At 38.6% G+C, this 17,500-nt stretch overlaps 1 protein-coding gene across 12 annotated transcripts in view; it reads left to right on the top strand.

Moving 5' to 3' along the window:
- ptprt (protein tyrosine phosphatase receptor type T) overlaps positions 1–17,500 on the top strand; it is a 248,900-nt gene that overhangs the window by 229,311 nt on the left and 2,089 nt on the right. For 11 of the 12 annotated variants that reach the window (XM_049479923.1, XM_049479919.1, XM_049479920.1 and 8 more), the window contains 6 exons: positions 2,851–3,000; positions 4,824–4,997; positions 7,136–7,267; positions 8,320–8,445; positions 11,352–11,515; positions 15,432–15,567. In XM_049479923.1, the coding sequence (XP_049335880.1) occupies positions 2,851–3,000; positions 4,824–4,997; positions 7,136–7,267; positions 8,320–8,445; positions 11,352–11,515; positions 15,432–15,567 (882 nt within the window). The remainder of the gene's footprint in view (positions 1–2,850; positions 3,001–4,823; positions 4,998–7,135; positions 7,268–8,319; positions 8,446–11,351; positions 11,516–15,431; positions 15,568–17,500) is intronic. The other variant, XM_049479917.1, reaches the window with a different exon arrangement.

Here is a 17,500-nt window from a genome sequence, read left to right as displayed (position 1 = left end):
TTTCTCCTCCTTTTTAAACATCCCTCTCTCTCTCTGTCACGGTCACCCTCTCCCTTTCTCTCAATAGAGTCACGCCTCCCCTAAGTGCTTCAGCCTGTGAAGATGACATTAGAGCAAGCCTTATATAAATTAAATTGAATTGAAGAAATTGAATTGCATGGCCATTATCAGACAGCCTGCAGGTTCTAACCCAGCTCTCCTTCCACACAAACCAGGCCTGAATACCAAACACAGCATCTGCAGCAGAGAGAGAGCTCTCAGGACCAGGGAATTACTGATTTCAGCACGGGTTCTAAAAGTCCGGACAGAAAGAGGGACAGTGTGTTTAAGAGAGCGTTTACAAGGCTGTATATCCCATCAGGACCTGGATAGAAAGACAGATAGACAGACAGACAGAAAGTCAGACAGAAAGACAGACAGACTCCATGCAGAGTGAGATTTAAACAGGTCGCCCTCTAGTGGAAAAGGAAGCAGCATCACTCTCACTCTGTGTTTCTCTATTTGAGGAGGTTCTAAATAAGCATTGCATTAACATACTTACTGTATGGAATCTATTAAAAATGCTGTATCCTCAATAAATCAATAAGGAATTGCAGTTTGTGATTGATTGTGTTGGTTTATAAACGCATTACTTAGTGTTCACACGTCATGATGCCTGTATGCAGGTCTTTCTTTAATTTAAGGACTTAAATGGCAAAGGCATTAGAAAAACAAACAAAAAATAAGTAGCTAAAAATAACACTAAGAACATACTATAAAAAAAAATGTCAGAAATAAAATACAGGTTAAACAGAAAAAAAGGTAAAAGAAAAACTCCACTAAAACAGTAGCAGGCTGCCTGAAGGTGGTTAGAATCTTAATGTTTAGAGTTTTAGAAAGTTAGAGCTTTAGAGTTTTAGAGCTTTAGAGGTTTAGAATCTTAGAGTTTAAGAGCTTTACATTTTTAGAGATTTAAAGTTTTAAAGTCTTAGAATTTCAGAGTTTTACAGGTTAAGAGTCTTAGAGAACTACAGTCTTAGAATTTTAGAGTCTTAGAGAGTTAGAGTTTTAGAATTTTAGAGTCTTAGAGTTTAAGACTTTTAGCGTTTTAGAGCCTTAGATTTATGGAGCTTTAGAGTTTTAGATCTTTTTATATTTAGTGTTTTAAAGTTTTCTGTAGTTTTTCAGCTCCAGCTAATCTGTAACTGAACGCTGATTCTCCCAGTTTAGTAAAAACACTAAGAAGCTGATTGGTAATCCAGTCAGTAGAGCGGGTCTGATATTTACTACTGTTTATAGAAATTGTGGGAGTGTGGGAGATGTTAGCGAACACGGGCATCTGATTTAACAGAACTAGCATTAAGTGTTCTCCTCCAAGCGTGTTGAGCTCTAGTAGTATTGTGTATTATCTCACATCATGCTTATGAATGTTTATCATGCTTACTACTATTAATGTTATGATATAATATTATAAATGTTTTGCTATTTCCCTGTCTTTTAGATAAATGTATTAAATTATAGTGTTTTTCCCTTATTTAACATGAAGCCTCGAATATCCTGCATATCTAGAACATTCAGTTTCAAGAGATATGAGTACGATCTAGACTCTGTTAGAGGTTTTTGGGGCAAATGATGTCCAATCATACCCCCCCAACACCTCCCCCCCCCACCCCCCCCACCCCCCACCCCCCCACCACCGATCCAGAGATAATCCACAGCACTAAACAACGCAGCACAATTCATCTTTTAAAGGGCTTTTCTGTGGCTTTGTTCCTGAGAAAGTGCTTACTGTAGATAATGGAGTTATAGAGTAATAGAGTAATAGAGGTCAGCTTTACACAACATCGGTTAGGGTAGCATCAAAGTCCTGCGATTAACATTCATACCCATAATCCTCGGGCACGACTGGACCGAGATCTGAGTTCTGGACCACCGCTGATGGAGCGATGGAGCCTGAGGACGCTATAAACTGAATATGAGCAGAACGCTCCGGTTATATGAGCAGGAATTATGACTCCAGCTTGAGTCGTTCCCACATTGTTCTCCAGGTGAATTGTGGGAGTAATACAGAGCGTTTAAAGAGTACATTTATGGAAGACGATGTTATAATTCATTTATGATCATCCATATCTTTTAAAGGAGCTGCTCTGATAGAGCTGGAGGCCTGAACAGACATTCACTGAGAGGACATAAGACAGTTTATGAATTATACATGTCGTCTGGAGTGAGGAGTGTAATGACTGTAATGATTTAACCATTTAAAATCAGTAAGATAATGTGTTAACAGCTTTAACTGAACCAGATTTAACAATAAAATAAAATCACAGCCAGATAAATGATGATTGGATACGTTTTTATAATATCTAATTCTGTACAATTCTTTGTTTTTGCTCAAACTCAAAAACTGGTTAATTTTAAAGTTATTCTTTAAGACATACTTGTTTTAAAGAATGCATGAAAACTGTGATTAAAAACAGGGTTATTTCACCAAATATTGATTTCTGAATTCTGAAATTCTTAAAACTTTATGAATCTGAACTTGTTTTCTTTGCATTATTTGAGGTCTGAAAGTTCTGCATCTTTTTTTTGTTATTTCAGTCATTTCTCATTTTCTGTAAATAAATGCTCTAAATGAGAATATTTTTATGTGGAATTTGGGAGAAATGTTGTCTGTAGTTTATAGAATAAAACAACAATGTTCATTTTACTCAAACATAAACCTATAAATAGTAAAATCAGAGAAACTGATTCAGAAACTGAAGTGAAATCTTCATTTTTATATAGAGCTATATGCTATTGATCCTCGTGATCCTGTTTGGGACGGTATGCGATGAGGAAGCTTTGTTTGATGTCTATCTGTGTTTTTTCCAGGAGCAGTATGTGTTTGTACACGATGCCATCCTGGAGGCATGCTTGTGTGGAAATACAGCCATACCTGTGTGTGAGTTCAGAGCCATCTACTACAACATCAGCAGACTGGACCCACAGACCAACTCCAGCCAGATCAAAGATGAGTTTCAGGTAAATGATCCACATCCAGCAGAGATAGGAGTCTATACCCATTACTGACCATTACCAGACCCAACTATACCATCCATACCTCGAAATGTCTACACCCAGACACATCCATACCCAAATCCATCTGTACCTATCCATGCCCAGACCAATCCATATACTGTACATATCAATCTACACTCATACCCATATTTATCCATCTATAACCATAAATGTATATTCTCAAACCCAACTATACACAAATCCATATACACAACATCTATACCATAACCGTTTATTCCCAGACCAAGCCATATACAGTGCCTTTAAAAAAAACTTTGCCCCTTTACAGATTTTGGGGTCAATTTCACCACTGGCCTCAACCAGTAGAAGCAATAAATCCCTTAAATAGAACCTGTCTGACAACATAAAGCAAAATAAAATATCTCAAAAAGCAGCACATAATGCTCTTATCTAAAGAAATTCAAGAATAGATGAGAAAAAATTATGTGAGACATACAAAGAAAACATGGAACACTGGTGAACCTTCCCAGGAGTGACCGGCCAACCGAAATTACTCCAAAAGGGCATGAAGAACTCATCCAGGAGATCCCAAAAGAACCAGAACAACATTTAAAGAACTGCAGGATCTCACTCACCTCAGTGTTAATGATTTAATAATAAGAAAGAGACTGGGTGAAAATGATCTTAATGGGAGAATTCCAAGGCAAAAACAACTATTGACCAAACTGTTAGACTATTTTCTTTATTGTTTTCTTGTTTCTTGAGGAGTGTCATTAGTTTTCACCATTTTGTGAAAACTGATAAACATTTTAGTTTAACAACAAGTCACCGAGGATTAAGAAGCACTGAGATAAACTGAACTAACCACCTGAATCACTATTTAAAGCGATTTGAAGCAACTTTTTATGTAACTTTTAAGGCCTAAAAACTCCCAGATTCTTCCTAAATCCCCTTTGAAATGCTTCAGCGAGCCGTAGAGTTGAGATTCATAAATACTCCATATCCACCAGGGTGTAAAAACCTTCTTAAAACCTTCACCCTTTTGTTTTGGGCAGCAGCCTTGCCTGCAAAAAACACCTTCTTCAAATTATTCATCAAAGTTCTGCGGAGCGTTGCGTAAGACGCGCTTTATATTTCAGGTAGAGTTTTGCTGGATGTGCCGTAACTTCTGACACGACGTAGCCGGCACCGTTTTTCTTGCATGTTTTGGAGGATGTTTGGCTGAGTCGATAGAGCGTGATGAAAGCCATGGCCAGACTCGGCTCATTGAGATGAAGTGCGTGTCTACCAGCCACATGAGTGAGATATCAGTCAGCAGGGCTTTTTAACGAGCCATTGGCAAGCTGCTAGTGCCCCATAAAACCCTTCAGCAGAGCTTTCTTCTTGCCGCGCTCTCGCGCTTTGTATTCTCCGCGAGACGAACTGTGGCCCGCGGTGTCAGACGCCAGGGAAGATGATGGATATCTGTTTGTCCCTGTTCACCCCGAGCTCTCTCGCTCATTCTCTTTCTCTTATTCGCCGTATTTCACTCTGTCTTCGCTCCCGTCACTCTCTTCCCTCGTTCTGTCACTCTCTCTCTTTCTGCAAGACTCATGCATAAGTAATAGGCAACCTTCAGTTCAGCAGAACATCTGTGGCGGCAGAGGTTTGGGCTGTAGAGCAAAAGGAACGGGTTTCATACGCGACTCCATATAAATAAACGAGGCTGAGATGTTTGGAGGTTTTTTATTGGAGCTGGCGCTGCTTCTAAACAAGTTTTGGAAGGTGTTTGTGAGTCAGAACGTATATAAAATTGTCATTTTCTGTTTTATTTTTCTCTCTTTTAGACCCTGAACATTGTGACTCCGCGAGTTCGGCCGGAGGACTGCAGCGTCGGCCTCCTCCCCCGTAACCACGATAAGAACCGCAGCATGGACGTTCTGGCGTTGGACCGCTGCCTGCCCTTCCTCATCTCTGTGGACGGAGAGTCGAGCAACTACATCAATGCAGCGCTGATGGATGTGAGTGAAAGGCCTTTTATCCTGTATCTTCTCAATACAAGAGGAAATAAAGCTGTTAGAAAACTGGACTGGATCTGCTCAATCTCGTGAAAATCTTTTGACACGATGATGCAGGATTTCTTTAAGACTTCAAACCTAAAACATTACATTGTCCATATACATTCCTGTGAAATACTATTTGCCTCTACTGATTTATTTGTTTTTTTGTTTAGTGTTTGTGTCATACTTTTATATCAGACAGAAAAAACCTGAGAAGATAATCTGAGTTAAATTTTACCATTACCCCTAACCTGTAGAAGCAAGAAATCAGTTATATAGAACCTGTCTGCTGTCCGACAATATGAAGCAGATATAATATCTCAAAAAGAAGCACATTATTATACCCTGATGAGAAAACAAAGTTATTGATCATCTATCAGTCTGGAAAAGGTTATAAAGCCATTTCTAAAGCTTTGAGACTCCAGAGAACCACAGTGATTCACTATTATTCACTAATGGAGAAAAAACATGGAACACTGGTGAACCTTCCCAGGAGTGACCGGCCGACCGAAAGAAATTACTCCAAAAGGGCATGAAGAACTCATCCAGGAGATCCCAAAAGAGAGGGCCTTTCTTCCTGTATCTACTCAGTACAAGTAGAAATATAAAGCTGTAAAGCTATAAAGAAAACTGGACTGGATCTGACCAAACTCGTGAATCTCTTTTGAAACGATGATGCAGGATTTCCTTTGGATTACTTTTTACAACATTACATTGTCAAAGCATCACTATGGCAGTATAAAAGGAATGCAATGGCATTTAGAATCAATTCAAAATTGATTTCTTGATCATCCATCCGTCCACCATCCGTCCCTCCAATCCAACACTTCACTCTGGGAATCTGGGAATGCCTAACTAACACTTCAAGCCTGATCGGTGCCAACTGTACAGATGATTACACAGCAGTTCTTCCATAAAAGCCAAGCATTCCAGCAGTGAGAAGATGAGATAACATCTCAACAATCTCCACACACTGAGTCTCGCCTCTCTGATGAGTTACTGATAAGATAAATGGGCCTGTTAAGCAACATCAAAACAGAAACAGCCAACATACAAATATACGTGCAGCTAGAGGACAGCTGGAGAAGGGACAAGATAAGAGAAGAGATGGAGAGAGATAATAAAGAGCTAAAGCAGCTTTTCTTATAATATAAATCTGTGGTTTGGCTTTTAGTATTTTACCCGTTTGTAGAGCTAGCTGAATTATTTCTAGAAACGAGAGCAGAAACAGTGATATTATGAGGGTGATTATTAAATATAAAACTTTAAAAACTTTATTCAAGGCTTGTGTCTCCATTTAGCCACTGTGTTCACTGTTGATATTAAAGAAAACCTATGTTTTCTTTGAAGGACGGTATGAAGGACGAAATAATAATATTAATAATAGAGGCTATGATTTGACATTATGTTCTCACCAGACCATATCCTGTTATTCAGACTGATTGGCAAAACATTCTACCACATGGCCGTGTTTCTTAAGAGATTAAGCAAGAGATTATACGCTCAAATTAAAGGTAGTTGGGCTCTACATTAATCCAACAAAATTACCAAAGAACCAGTAATGATGTATTTCGATATATGGTGAGAAATAGAGTTGACTTATATTTTTCTGCATCTGATTTCAATCCTGTGTGCAAAAAAAATCATGAAATCTGAAGATTACCAAAGGATTCTGGGTTGCAATTTAGGGCCCAGTGTAGAAAGCTGAGTTTGCATCCTAGGACATGGGTTTTGCATCAGGACAATGACTCCAAACTGAAAAATGTAGCCACAAATGAATGGAAACAAAGAGCTGAAGAGTTTCTTTCAAAAGATTTTTTTTTAATTGATCGACCTTTACTTTTTTTCACCACTGATGCTCTTAAACACATGAAGAGACACGAAATTCAAGTAATTAACTCTTGATGAGTTCAGCACAGCTGTTAACTGAAAGCCTGAATTCCAGGTGACTCAACCTCATAAAACTGACTGAGAAAATCCAGCAGAGATGTTCAAATTAAATATGACATTAAAAATGTAAACAAATAATAGAGTTAATAATTTGTGTTGATCTAAATTGCAGTACATGTGACTGGTACTGTATTTGTCTGTTGTTTTAGAGTCATAAACAGCCGGCGGCCTTCATCGTGACGCAGCACCCGCTACCCAACACAGTGGCTGATTTCTGGAGGCTCGTATTCGACTATAACTGCTCCTCCATCGTGATGCTGAATGAAATGGACGCTGCACAGGTTCGTGATCCCTGACCTTCAGTAGCTTTACTCTATAATCTGAGCTGAATGGATTATTCACTGTGTTACTGCTGCATTTTAGATCCTTATATCCATAAAATTCATGCTTAGCATGTAGGCATACAGTGTGTATTGTGCTTATTTCCCAGGAGGCATTTTAATGTAAAAATTATTGCACATTATTTAAAGTGTACAACTCTGGACAAAATAAGAGAGCACTTAAAAACATTGATTTTACCAAATTGAAAACCTCTGGAATATAATCAAGAGGAAGATGGATGATCACAAACCATCAAACCACCAAACTGAACTGCTTGAATTTTTGCACCAGGAGTAAAGCAGCATAAAGTTATCCAAAAGCAGTGTGTAAGACTGGTGGAGGAGAACATGATGCCAAGATGCATGAAAAAAAAACTGTGATTAAAAATCAGGATTATTCCACCAAATATTGATTATTTCTGAACTCTTAAAACTTTATGAATATGAACTTGTTTTCTTTGCATTATTTGAGGACTGAAAGCTCTGCATCTTTTTTGTTATTTCAGTCATTTCTCATTTTCTGTAAATAAATGCTCTAAATGAGAATATTTTTATTTGTAATTTGGGAGAAATGTTGTCTGTAGTTTATAGAATAAAACAATAATGTTCATTTTACTCAAACATAAACCTATAAATAGCAAAATCAGAGAACTTATTTACTGGACTATCAAACAACAGTATAGGGGTATAGGGGTGTTGTAAAACTTTTTATATCAGTTTATATCATTTATTACAGTTTAATAAGAACTAGGGTTCTGTCAGTGTAATCACTGTTAGGAAAATTTGAATAGAACAGTAGATAACTATTTACTGTTTCGTATTTACTGTAAGACCATGACCTGAATAATGTACTACAGTAACATTTAAAGGTAAACTGGATCACAATGGTATATATATATGTATATATATATTATACGTTTCAGACTTCATTAACTGTTTATGAACCTTCAGTAAATCCACCACTAAGTCCTGGTAGGTAAATTCTAATTCGCTGTGTTTGTGTCTGTGTGCAGCTCTGTATGCAGTACTGGCCGGAGAAGAGCTCGTGTTGTTACGGCCCGATCCAGGTGGAGTTCATCTCCGCCGACATCGACGAAGACATCATCAACCGCATCTTCAGAATCTGCAACATGGCTCGGGTAAGAGAGCACGAGACCCACCAGCAAACGGGGGCAAAGTATCAGGATGAAATCTGAGTTAGTCATCAGAGCGTCAGCTTCTCCATCCACTCGCTCCATCTGATGTCCTGCTGCCACTCCATCCTCCACTGATTCACAGCAAGGAGCCTGGACACGACTGACTGAGCTAAACCTCCTCTTAAGAGCTCTGAGTGTTTCTACATGTGGGAGCAAATAGTGGAAAATCAAATAAAGAAATGGAGAGAAGGATAGAAAAAAATCATAATCTGATGAGAATGGATTTAGAAACCTAACTATAAGTTCAGAATGAATAAAACACATTGGGTCCTATTTTAGTGATCTATAGGCGAGCCATCAACCGTGCACCATGCTTGATTTGGGGCATGTCAGTGTGTCTTTGCTATCATAACAACAGGAAAAGTACACCTTGTGTAGCTTAAAACATGAAATACACCAATCATCATTCCCTTTAAGAGTCAGGTGAGCTCTGACTTTGGCGGATTGCTATTGTAACGGTGCAGCTACCTGGACGTGTTCAACAAACTCTTCTCAGCAGAGGAAACTGAGCTGCTGGTTGACGCTGTGAAGGAGCTCCAGCAGCTCATTTACGGGAACAGCAATGTTATTTTATTTACTATTCTGTTTATTGTTGATGTAAAAGTTGGGTTTGTGCTGCTGTGTGTTCATGTGTGTGTAATAAGTGGGGGTGTACGCTCGGCTCGGCACAGCACCTGTGTTACCGAGATAGCAATGAACGTCTGACTGTTGGCGTCTGTCTAGGTTGTATTCAGTCAGTGGAGCTCCTCTGTTTTCTGTTACCAAGATAAACAAGATAAAACTCCAGAAATGTACCTGAACACACCTCAATTCCAGAACACCACGCCCATCAGTGTAGATATATTCAGAAGATCTGCTGCTGTTTAAACCAGACAGGAAGAAATTAGGAGTGGAAATAGACTGTTGGCGGGGTGTAAGATAGTAATGAGCATTGTGACATACCTTGCGGAGAGTGTAAGATAGCTTCAAACACACCCATAGTGAGAGCGTATAAATGTATAAATAGTATAAATGTTGAGAGAGACATGCTTCAGCCGAGCGGGGTTTACTTTTTTCCGTGTGGGTTAGCTCAGCGCTACATAAGCGCCCATTAGCATTCATTACTGGGGCTCGGTATGATTCAGCAGCGAAACGATGCCAAAAAGAGTCATCTCTCCTCTTTTCTTCCCTCCTTCTTCTCTTCCTTAACCGCTGGTGACAGACCAGATTTAGCGGCTAGCTAATCAGCGCAGGCGCGGCGCTGTGGCGTGAAAACGCACACCAGCGTCACAAATTTGCCATGAAATGGCTCCATCAGAGCTGAGCAGCGGGTAATATGAGCTGCTCTCAGACACCGCCGCCTCCATCACACACATCTCACACAGATCTGTTTGGGTTTCGCTCGGCGGCTGAATTACAAAAACAAAACTCCATACAGAAACAGTGGTGAGCTCATTTTATACTGTGTATGCTATATATAAAAGAAGGGTATCATAGAGAGTTAAATCTTCTTAAATCTATTGTGCACACCTGACATTTCTTACTTTTTACACTGTTACACAGATTATTATTAAGATTATTTAATTTCCCTACATAGTAAATGAATAGTAAAGTGATCTATCAGATTATGAAGGAACACATAAGGAATCATGTAGTAACTTAAAAACAGTGTTAAACAAACCAGAATACTCTTATCTCTTAGCTATTAACTTGTGGTTTCTGACGAAACTCCCGCTCTATCACCCTTTCCCAGGGTGGCCCTGATAAGTGCCAGTTCAATCATTATAGCATTTTGGATGGTCTTGGTTGTGACTGCACCTGAGTGTACTGTCAATGTTCTTGAAAATCTTCTTGTCTTATTCTTATTTTTATCTTTATTTAGTTGAGTAGTTGTTGCTTCTCATAATCTGGATTCGAACATTACTCAAATATTCACTATTCACTGTATACCTGTAACTCTACCTCTTCACTACTTTACTTTAACTGATGTCATATCTCCTACATGTCTTTCTGTGTAGAAGCTGCATTTCTTCTTTCCTGCCATCATTCTCCACAGTTACTGCACGTCTATATTATAAATAACATAATATTTTCATATTGTTATATTAATTTTTCCTCTGTGAAATTAGGTTTATATTGATTTTTTTTGTGCACAAAACTTGCACACTAATACATAGGATTGGGAGTCTCATAGAAATCAGAGTATATCAGTCTATCCAGAGACTACAGGGTGGGTTAATCTGGAAAGGAGGTTCGTTCAGGTAAAATACACCCCCACTTATTACACACACATGAACACACAGCAGCACAAACCCAACTTTTACATCAACAATAAACAGAATAGTAAATAAAATAACATTGCTGTTCCCGTAAATGAGCTGCTGGAGCTCCTTCACAGCGTCAACCAGCAGCTCAGTTTCCTCTGCTGAGAAGAGTTTGTTGAACACGTCCAGGTAGCTGCACCGTTACAATAGCAATCCACCAAAGTCAGAGCTCACCTGATCTACTCTTAAAGAGAATGATGAGCTTGATTATGACACTCTGATTGGTTTATTATGTCATGTTACGCCCAAAATGATTATTAACTACACCCATGATTAATTAAGAGAATTAGTACGTGACCTTTGCTATGCATTTCTTGTTGAGGAAAGTGTACTTTTCCAGTCGTTATGATAGCAAAGACACACTGATATATATGCTAAATCAAACTGCACTAATACTAATACTGTTTAGATGGACAGTGATGTTGACAGTTGTTTTCTGTAGACCCAGAGGATGATGATGATGATGATAATGATGATGATGTTGAAGATAATGACCGTCCCACAACACAACTTTCTTTCTCTCGTTTATCTCGTCTCTCTAATTAGCCGCAGGATGGCTACCGGCTGGTGCAGCACTTCCAGTTCCTCGGCTGGCCGGCGTACAGAGACACCCCGCTGTCCAAGCGCTCCATCCTACAGCTGGTGAGACGACTGGCCAAGTGGCAGGAGCAGTACGACGGGGGGGACGGACGCACTGTGGTCCACTGCCTGTGAGTTCTACTCATTTACACACAACATATCCTCACTGTCCAATCAAATAACAGTATCTCCATTTTTTGTCCATTTTTAGTTTACCACATACAGGGGTTGGACAGTGAAACTGAAACACCTGTCATCATTTTAGTGTGGGATTTTAGGTTTCATGTCTAAATTGGAGCAGCCTGGTGTTCAATCTTCATTAATTGCACATTGCACCAGTAAGAGCAGAGTGTGAAGGTTCAATTAGCAGGGTAAGAGCACAGTTCTGCTCTAAATATTACAATGAACACAACATTATGGGAGACATACCAGAGTTCAAAAGAGGACAAATTGTTGGTGCACGTCTTGCTGGAGCATCTGTGACCAAGACAGCAAGTCTTTGTGATGCATCAAGAGCCACGGTATCCAGGGTAACGTCAGCATACCACCAAGAAGCACCAACCACATCCAACAGGATTAACTGTGGACGCTGTAAGAGGAAGCTGTCTGAAAGGGATGTTCGGGTGCTAACCCGGATTGTATCCAAAAAAACATAAAACCACGGCTGATCAAATCACGCAGAATTCAATGTGCACCTCAACTCTCCTGTTTCCACCAGAACTGTCCGTCACCACAATCAATTATTGTGCTCTAAAATCAGGTGTTTCAGCTTCATTCTCCAACACCTGTATATTTGAACACACAAACTGTCCCTTACTCCCTGTCAAAATGTGTAAATTAATGAGCTAATAGGAATTCTATTTTGTTTATTTTTACAGTAAGCATAGATTCCTGATTTTTCCAGCACTAAGGATGGAGCATTAGCATTAGCATTAGCAGCTAACCGCTCCAGCAGTGCAAGCAGGGGATAGCAGCAGGCTAAAGGCCTGTAATACTCACCTCTGAATAGGGAAATAGCGTTTAGCAGCTAATGCTAATACTGTTCCAGCAGTGCTAGCTGGGGTTAGCACCACTAAATTCGTAATGAATTGGCTGTCGTTTCAATTGTAAATGATTTCCTGGACAGTAAAACTTCTGATTTCTAATTAGAAATCATTTTAGAGTGATTTTTAAATCCAATCCAATCCAATCTCATCTCTAGTCTTTTTTCTGAAGGCCTCAGAGAGCTCTCTGGATCTGGCCATGGTTTTATACCTCCTTTATTCTCTCTCTCTCTCTCTCTCTCTCTCTCTCGTTTCTCATTTCTGCGACTGTGCCACACAGCGAACAATCGAAGCTGTAAATGAGTGCGTGTTGGTGGGAGAATCCGTGGCTGATTGGTGGTGAGCCGCTCCGACGGTTTAACACAGTGTTGATTAGTCGGCTTCATGCTTTGCTCTTTTATTTCCCTCCAAAAATCTGTTTGTAGAAGCTCAGTGATGCTGCTCCAATCAGACACACATCGATTTCCCTCACGTCCTGCGGCTGTTTCTCTCAAACTGGTCAGGAATTCACACCAAAGCAAATATATCTGCAGAGATTAGATCATTTATACCCTGTAGATCCAGAAAAATAATAATATTTTACTAATGAACTCAAGATCCTCTACAGTACCATGAAAAAGTATTTACTCCCTTACAGATTTTGCTTTTTTTGTCATATACAGCTCTGAAAAAGATCAGTTTTTGTTATGTATAGGTAAATATTTGAGTAAAATGAACATTGTTGATTTGTTTTGTAAACTACAGACAACATTTCTCCCAAATTCCAAATAAAAATATTCTCATTTTGAGCATTTATTTACAGAAAATGAGAAATAATGCGAAGAAAATAAGTTCATATTCATAAAGTTTTAAGAGTTCAGAAATCAATATTTGGTGGAATAATCCTGGTTGGTTTTTAATCACAGTTTTTTCATGCATCTTGGCATCATGTTCTCCTCCTCCACCAGTCTTACACACTGCTTTTGGATAACTTTATGCTGCTTTACTCCTGGTGCAAAAATTCAAGCAGTTCAGTTTGGTGGGTTGATGTTTTGTGATCATCCATCTTCCTCTTGATTATATTCCAGAGGTTTTTTTAATTATATAAAAACAAAGAAACTCATCATTTTTAAGTTTAATGTTCTTTTATTTTCAGAGATTGTATTAATTTATAATGTATTATACAAGGTGTACAACCTATAACCTATTATAAGCACAGCTCATGATGCATCATCATAATTATATTTAGTATAACTATGTTTATAATGCCCTATAAATGCATGTTTCTAATAGACACAACATTCCTAGAAAGTGTTACTGAACTTTCTCGGCTGTGTTTCTATGAATACCTGTGATATGTGTTTATAGACAGGTGAGAAATGATTGGCTGAAGCTGCTCTCTGAGCTAAAGATGAATTATTGTTTCTGCCAGGCTGCTGGTAAATCCTAATCTGTGCATCCGATACAATACATTTCCCTGCACATCACGCCGCTGACAGCGCTAATGCTTTAGCCGATACAGCCGGACCGGACCGGACCGCGCTCGGTTCCGCCTCACTGAGCAAAGGCTTTCTGTCCTGCCATGTTTTATTTAGCAGATGCTCCTCTCTGCTTGGAATGGGCTGTTTGGGGAGATAGTTGGAGGGAATTCTCTGTAGTAACGGGAGCGAGCGGAATGCTAATGCTAACGCGCTGCAGATCGTGGGATCGGGGTGGAGATACGAGGATTAGGTACAGCAGCTGCAGTGTTGATGGGCAGGCTGGTGTTTAATGAGACTGAAGCTTCAGTAATTGAAGGTCAGATGGTTAGAAGCTTCTTTCTCTTCCTAATAAACTTTAGCCAGAGGCAGGAAACACCAGCAGAGTCTGTTATATAAATATCTGCATTGTTTTAGAGGAGTCACTCCTCAGAGAATTGATAATTGTGCCACGAATACGCTTTAAAAACGCTGGGTTAAAGGGTTAAAGATCAGCCAGGCTGGGTCAGTTTAGAAACCCAGTGCTGGATCCAACAAACAAAAAGCAGAGCAACAGCCGTCTGTTGGGTTTTTGACTTCACTAGGGGGCGCAGTGGCATGATTGGTAGATACGAATGAATCCTCATTAATTAGTAATGTAAAACATCTGATTTTATATGATTTCACATGAAATGGTAAACTAACTGCGGATTCACAGATTTCAACTTTTGCACTTTTTAATTTATTTATTTTTTTAGTGTAAAGAAGCTTTTAATTGCTCACTGAAGAATAACTTGACAAATAAATACTCTTTACTTGATGAATAATACTAAAATTCTATAATTCTATACCACCTCACAACTTATACTGTGCATTCAGAAGCCTTCGTCTGAGGTATCGCTTCATTAATACATTCACAAACTGCTGTAATTTTATATAATATAACAAAAAATTACTAACATCCCTCTATCTTCTCTATTATCTCACTTTCTTTTTTATCATCTCTTTATCTTTTCTATCATTTCATTATCATCTCTATCTTTTTATTATCTCTTTATCTTCTCTATTATCTCTCTCTATTCTCTATCATCTCTCTATCATCTCTCCATCTTCTTTATTATCTCTCTATTTTCTCTATCATCTCTCTATCTACTCTATATCTTCTCTATCTTTTTTATCATCTCTCTATCATCTCTATCTTTTCTATCATTTCATTATCATCTCTATCTTTTTTATTATATCTTCATCTTCTCTATCATCTCTCTTTATTCTCAATCGTCTTACTATCTTCTCTCCTTCTCCTCTATAATCTCTTTATCATCTCTCTATCTTCTCTATCTTTTATCATCTCTCTATTTTCTCTATTATCTCTCTATCTACTCTATATCTTCTCTATCTTTTCTATCATCTCTCTATTTTCTCTATCATCTCTCTATCTTCTCTGGTATCTCACTTTCATCTCTTTATCTTCGTGTCATCTCTCTATCATCTTATCATCTTCTTTCTATCTACTCTATTGTCTCTGTATCTTCTCTAACATCTCTCTCTTCTCTGTCTCCTGTCTGCAGGACTGGCGGGGGGCGTAGCGGGACGTTCTGTGCGATCTGTAGCATCTGTGAGATGATTCAGCAGCAGAACATTGTTGACGTGTTTCATACAGTGAAGACGCTCAGAAACAACAAGGCCAACATGGTCGAGACAATGGTGAGAACAGGTCCACACAGACCTGTCCTTAAACAATAATTAAATTATTACACTGTTTTTCATAATTATTTACATAATTCAGTGTTTGAACACGTTCAGGGTTGGTGTGAAATTTGGTGTGAATGGTTTTATTGTAGAGAAACATAGAGGATCTTTACAGTTTTATAAATGTAATAACCTACATGCATCATCTGTGTTCGATTTAGAGGTTTTTAAGGATTTAGAAATATTCTGCATTGTAGATTAATACCAAACTTATCCAAACTATGAAGAAAATCATACAGAATTATTTAATAAACAAAAAAGTGTTAAACAAACCAGAATATCTTTTAAATTTTACATTCTTCAAAGTAGCTCCTCTTGTTTAGATGACAGGTTTACACATATCTGCTGGATTTTAGTCACCTGGAATTCAGGCTTTCAGTTAACAGCTGTGCTGAACTCATCAAGAGTTAATTACTTGAATTTCTTGTCTCTTAATAAAGTGTTTGAGAGCATCAGTTAAAGTAAAGTAGTGAAGAGGTAGAGTTACAGGTATACAGTGAATAGTGAATATTTGAGTAATGTTCTAATCCAGAATATTGGATGATGAAACTGGCACTCATCAGGACTGTGCCAGGAAAGGAAGAGTAAGAGTTTCCTCTGTTGTACAGGATAAGTTTATCAGAGTTTCCAGCCTCAGAAACAGAGTATTTTGGTTTGTTTAACACTTTTTTGTTACTTATGTGTTCCTTCATAATCTGATAGATCACTTCACTATTCATTTACTATGTAGGAATAATGTTGAGCTGTAATGTAGGTCAGTAATTCCAAACTTCTGAACAGCTAGGGTTAGGGTTGTGTGTTTGGAGTTGAGGATCTCCACAATTACTAGTTTAATTATTGAATAAAATGATAAGAAGGTGCTAAAAGAGGGGCTTGAAGAAGTCCTTGTGCATGATGACGGTTCCTGGAGGATCTTCAGCGCCGCTCCGGAGAATAAGAGCCGCTTTTCACCTTTCTGAAGACGATCTGTTCCAGAAAAAGGAGATAATTAGTCCTCTCTGCCCCCGAGACTCACAGCTGAGCTCCACATCACAGCGTCCTCCACTCCAGTTCACTGAAAAGAGACCCGGCTCTAATAGCAGGAGCAATTAGACACCTGTCCTTCTGCACCTTCCTATAGAAGCAGCACTCAAACCATTATCCTCCACTTCCAGCAAATACTGAAGATACTGAGCAGCTTTGTGAAGAACCCAGAACATCCAGCGGAATAGAACCAAAAACCACTGATAAAACACTGACATCTTCACCATCATCACCATCTTCATCATCATCATCATCATCATCATCATCATCATCATCATCATCATCATCATCACCATCATCACCATCACCATCACCGTCATCATCATCATCATCATCATCATCATCATCATCATCATCATCATCATCATCATCACCATCATCATCACCATCACCGTCATCATCATCATCATCATCATCATCATCACCACCATCATCATCACCATCACCATCATCACCATCTTCATCATCATCATCATCATCATCATCATCATCATCACCATCATCATCATCATCATCACCATCACCATCATCATCATCATCACCATCATCATCATCATCATCACCATCATCATCATCACCATCACCGTCATCATCATCATCATCATCATCATCATCATCATCATCATCACCATCATCATCACCATCATCATCACCATCATCATCACCATCATCATCATCACCATCATCATCACCATCATCATCATCACCATCATCATCATCATCATCATCACCATCATCTTCATCATCATTCTTTATTTAAACTCAAGTTTACATTGTTTACATAATAAGCAGCAATAAAATTGAGAAAAAAAACGTCAAACAATCAATTAATTCATTAGTCAATTAATTACTAATTAGTCAATCA

The sequence above is a fragment of the Astyanax mexicanus genome, chromosome 5 (assembly GCF_023375975.1).
Source record: "Astyanax mexicanus isolate ESR-SI-001 chromosome 5, AstMex3_surface, whole genome shotgun sequence".
Lineage (NCBI taxonomy): Eukaryota > Metazoa > Chordata > Actinopteri > Characiformes > Acestrorhamphidae > Astyanax > Astyanax mexicanus.
The sequence above is the reverse complement of the archived record's forward strand: the minus strand, read 5'-3'. Positions and strand labels throughout refer to the sequence as shown.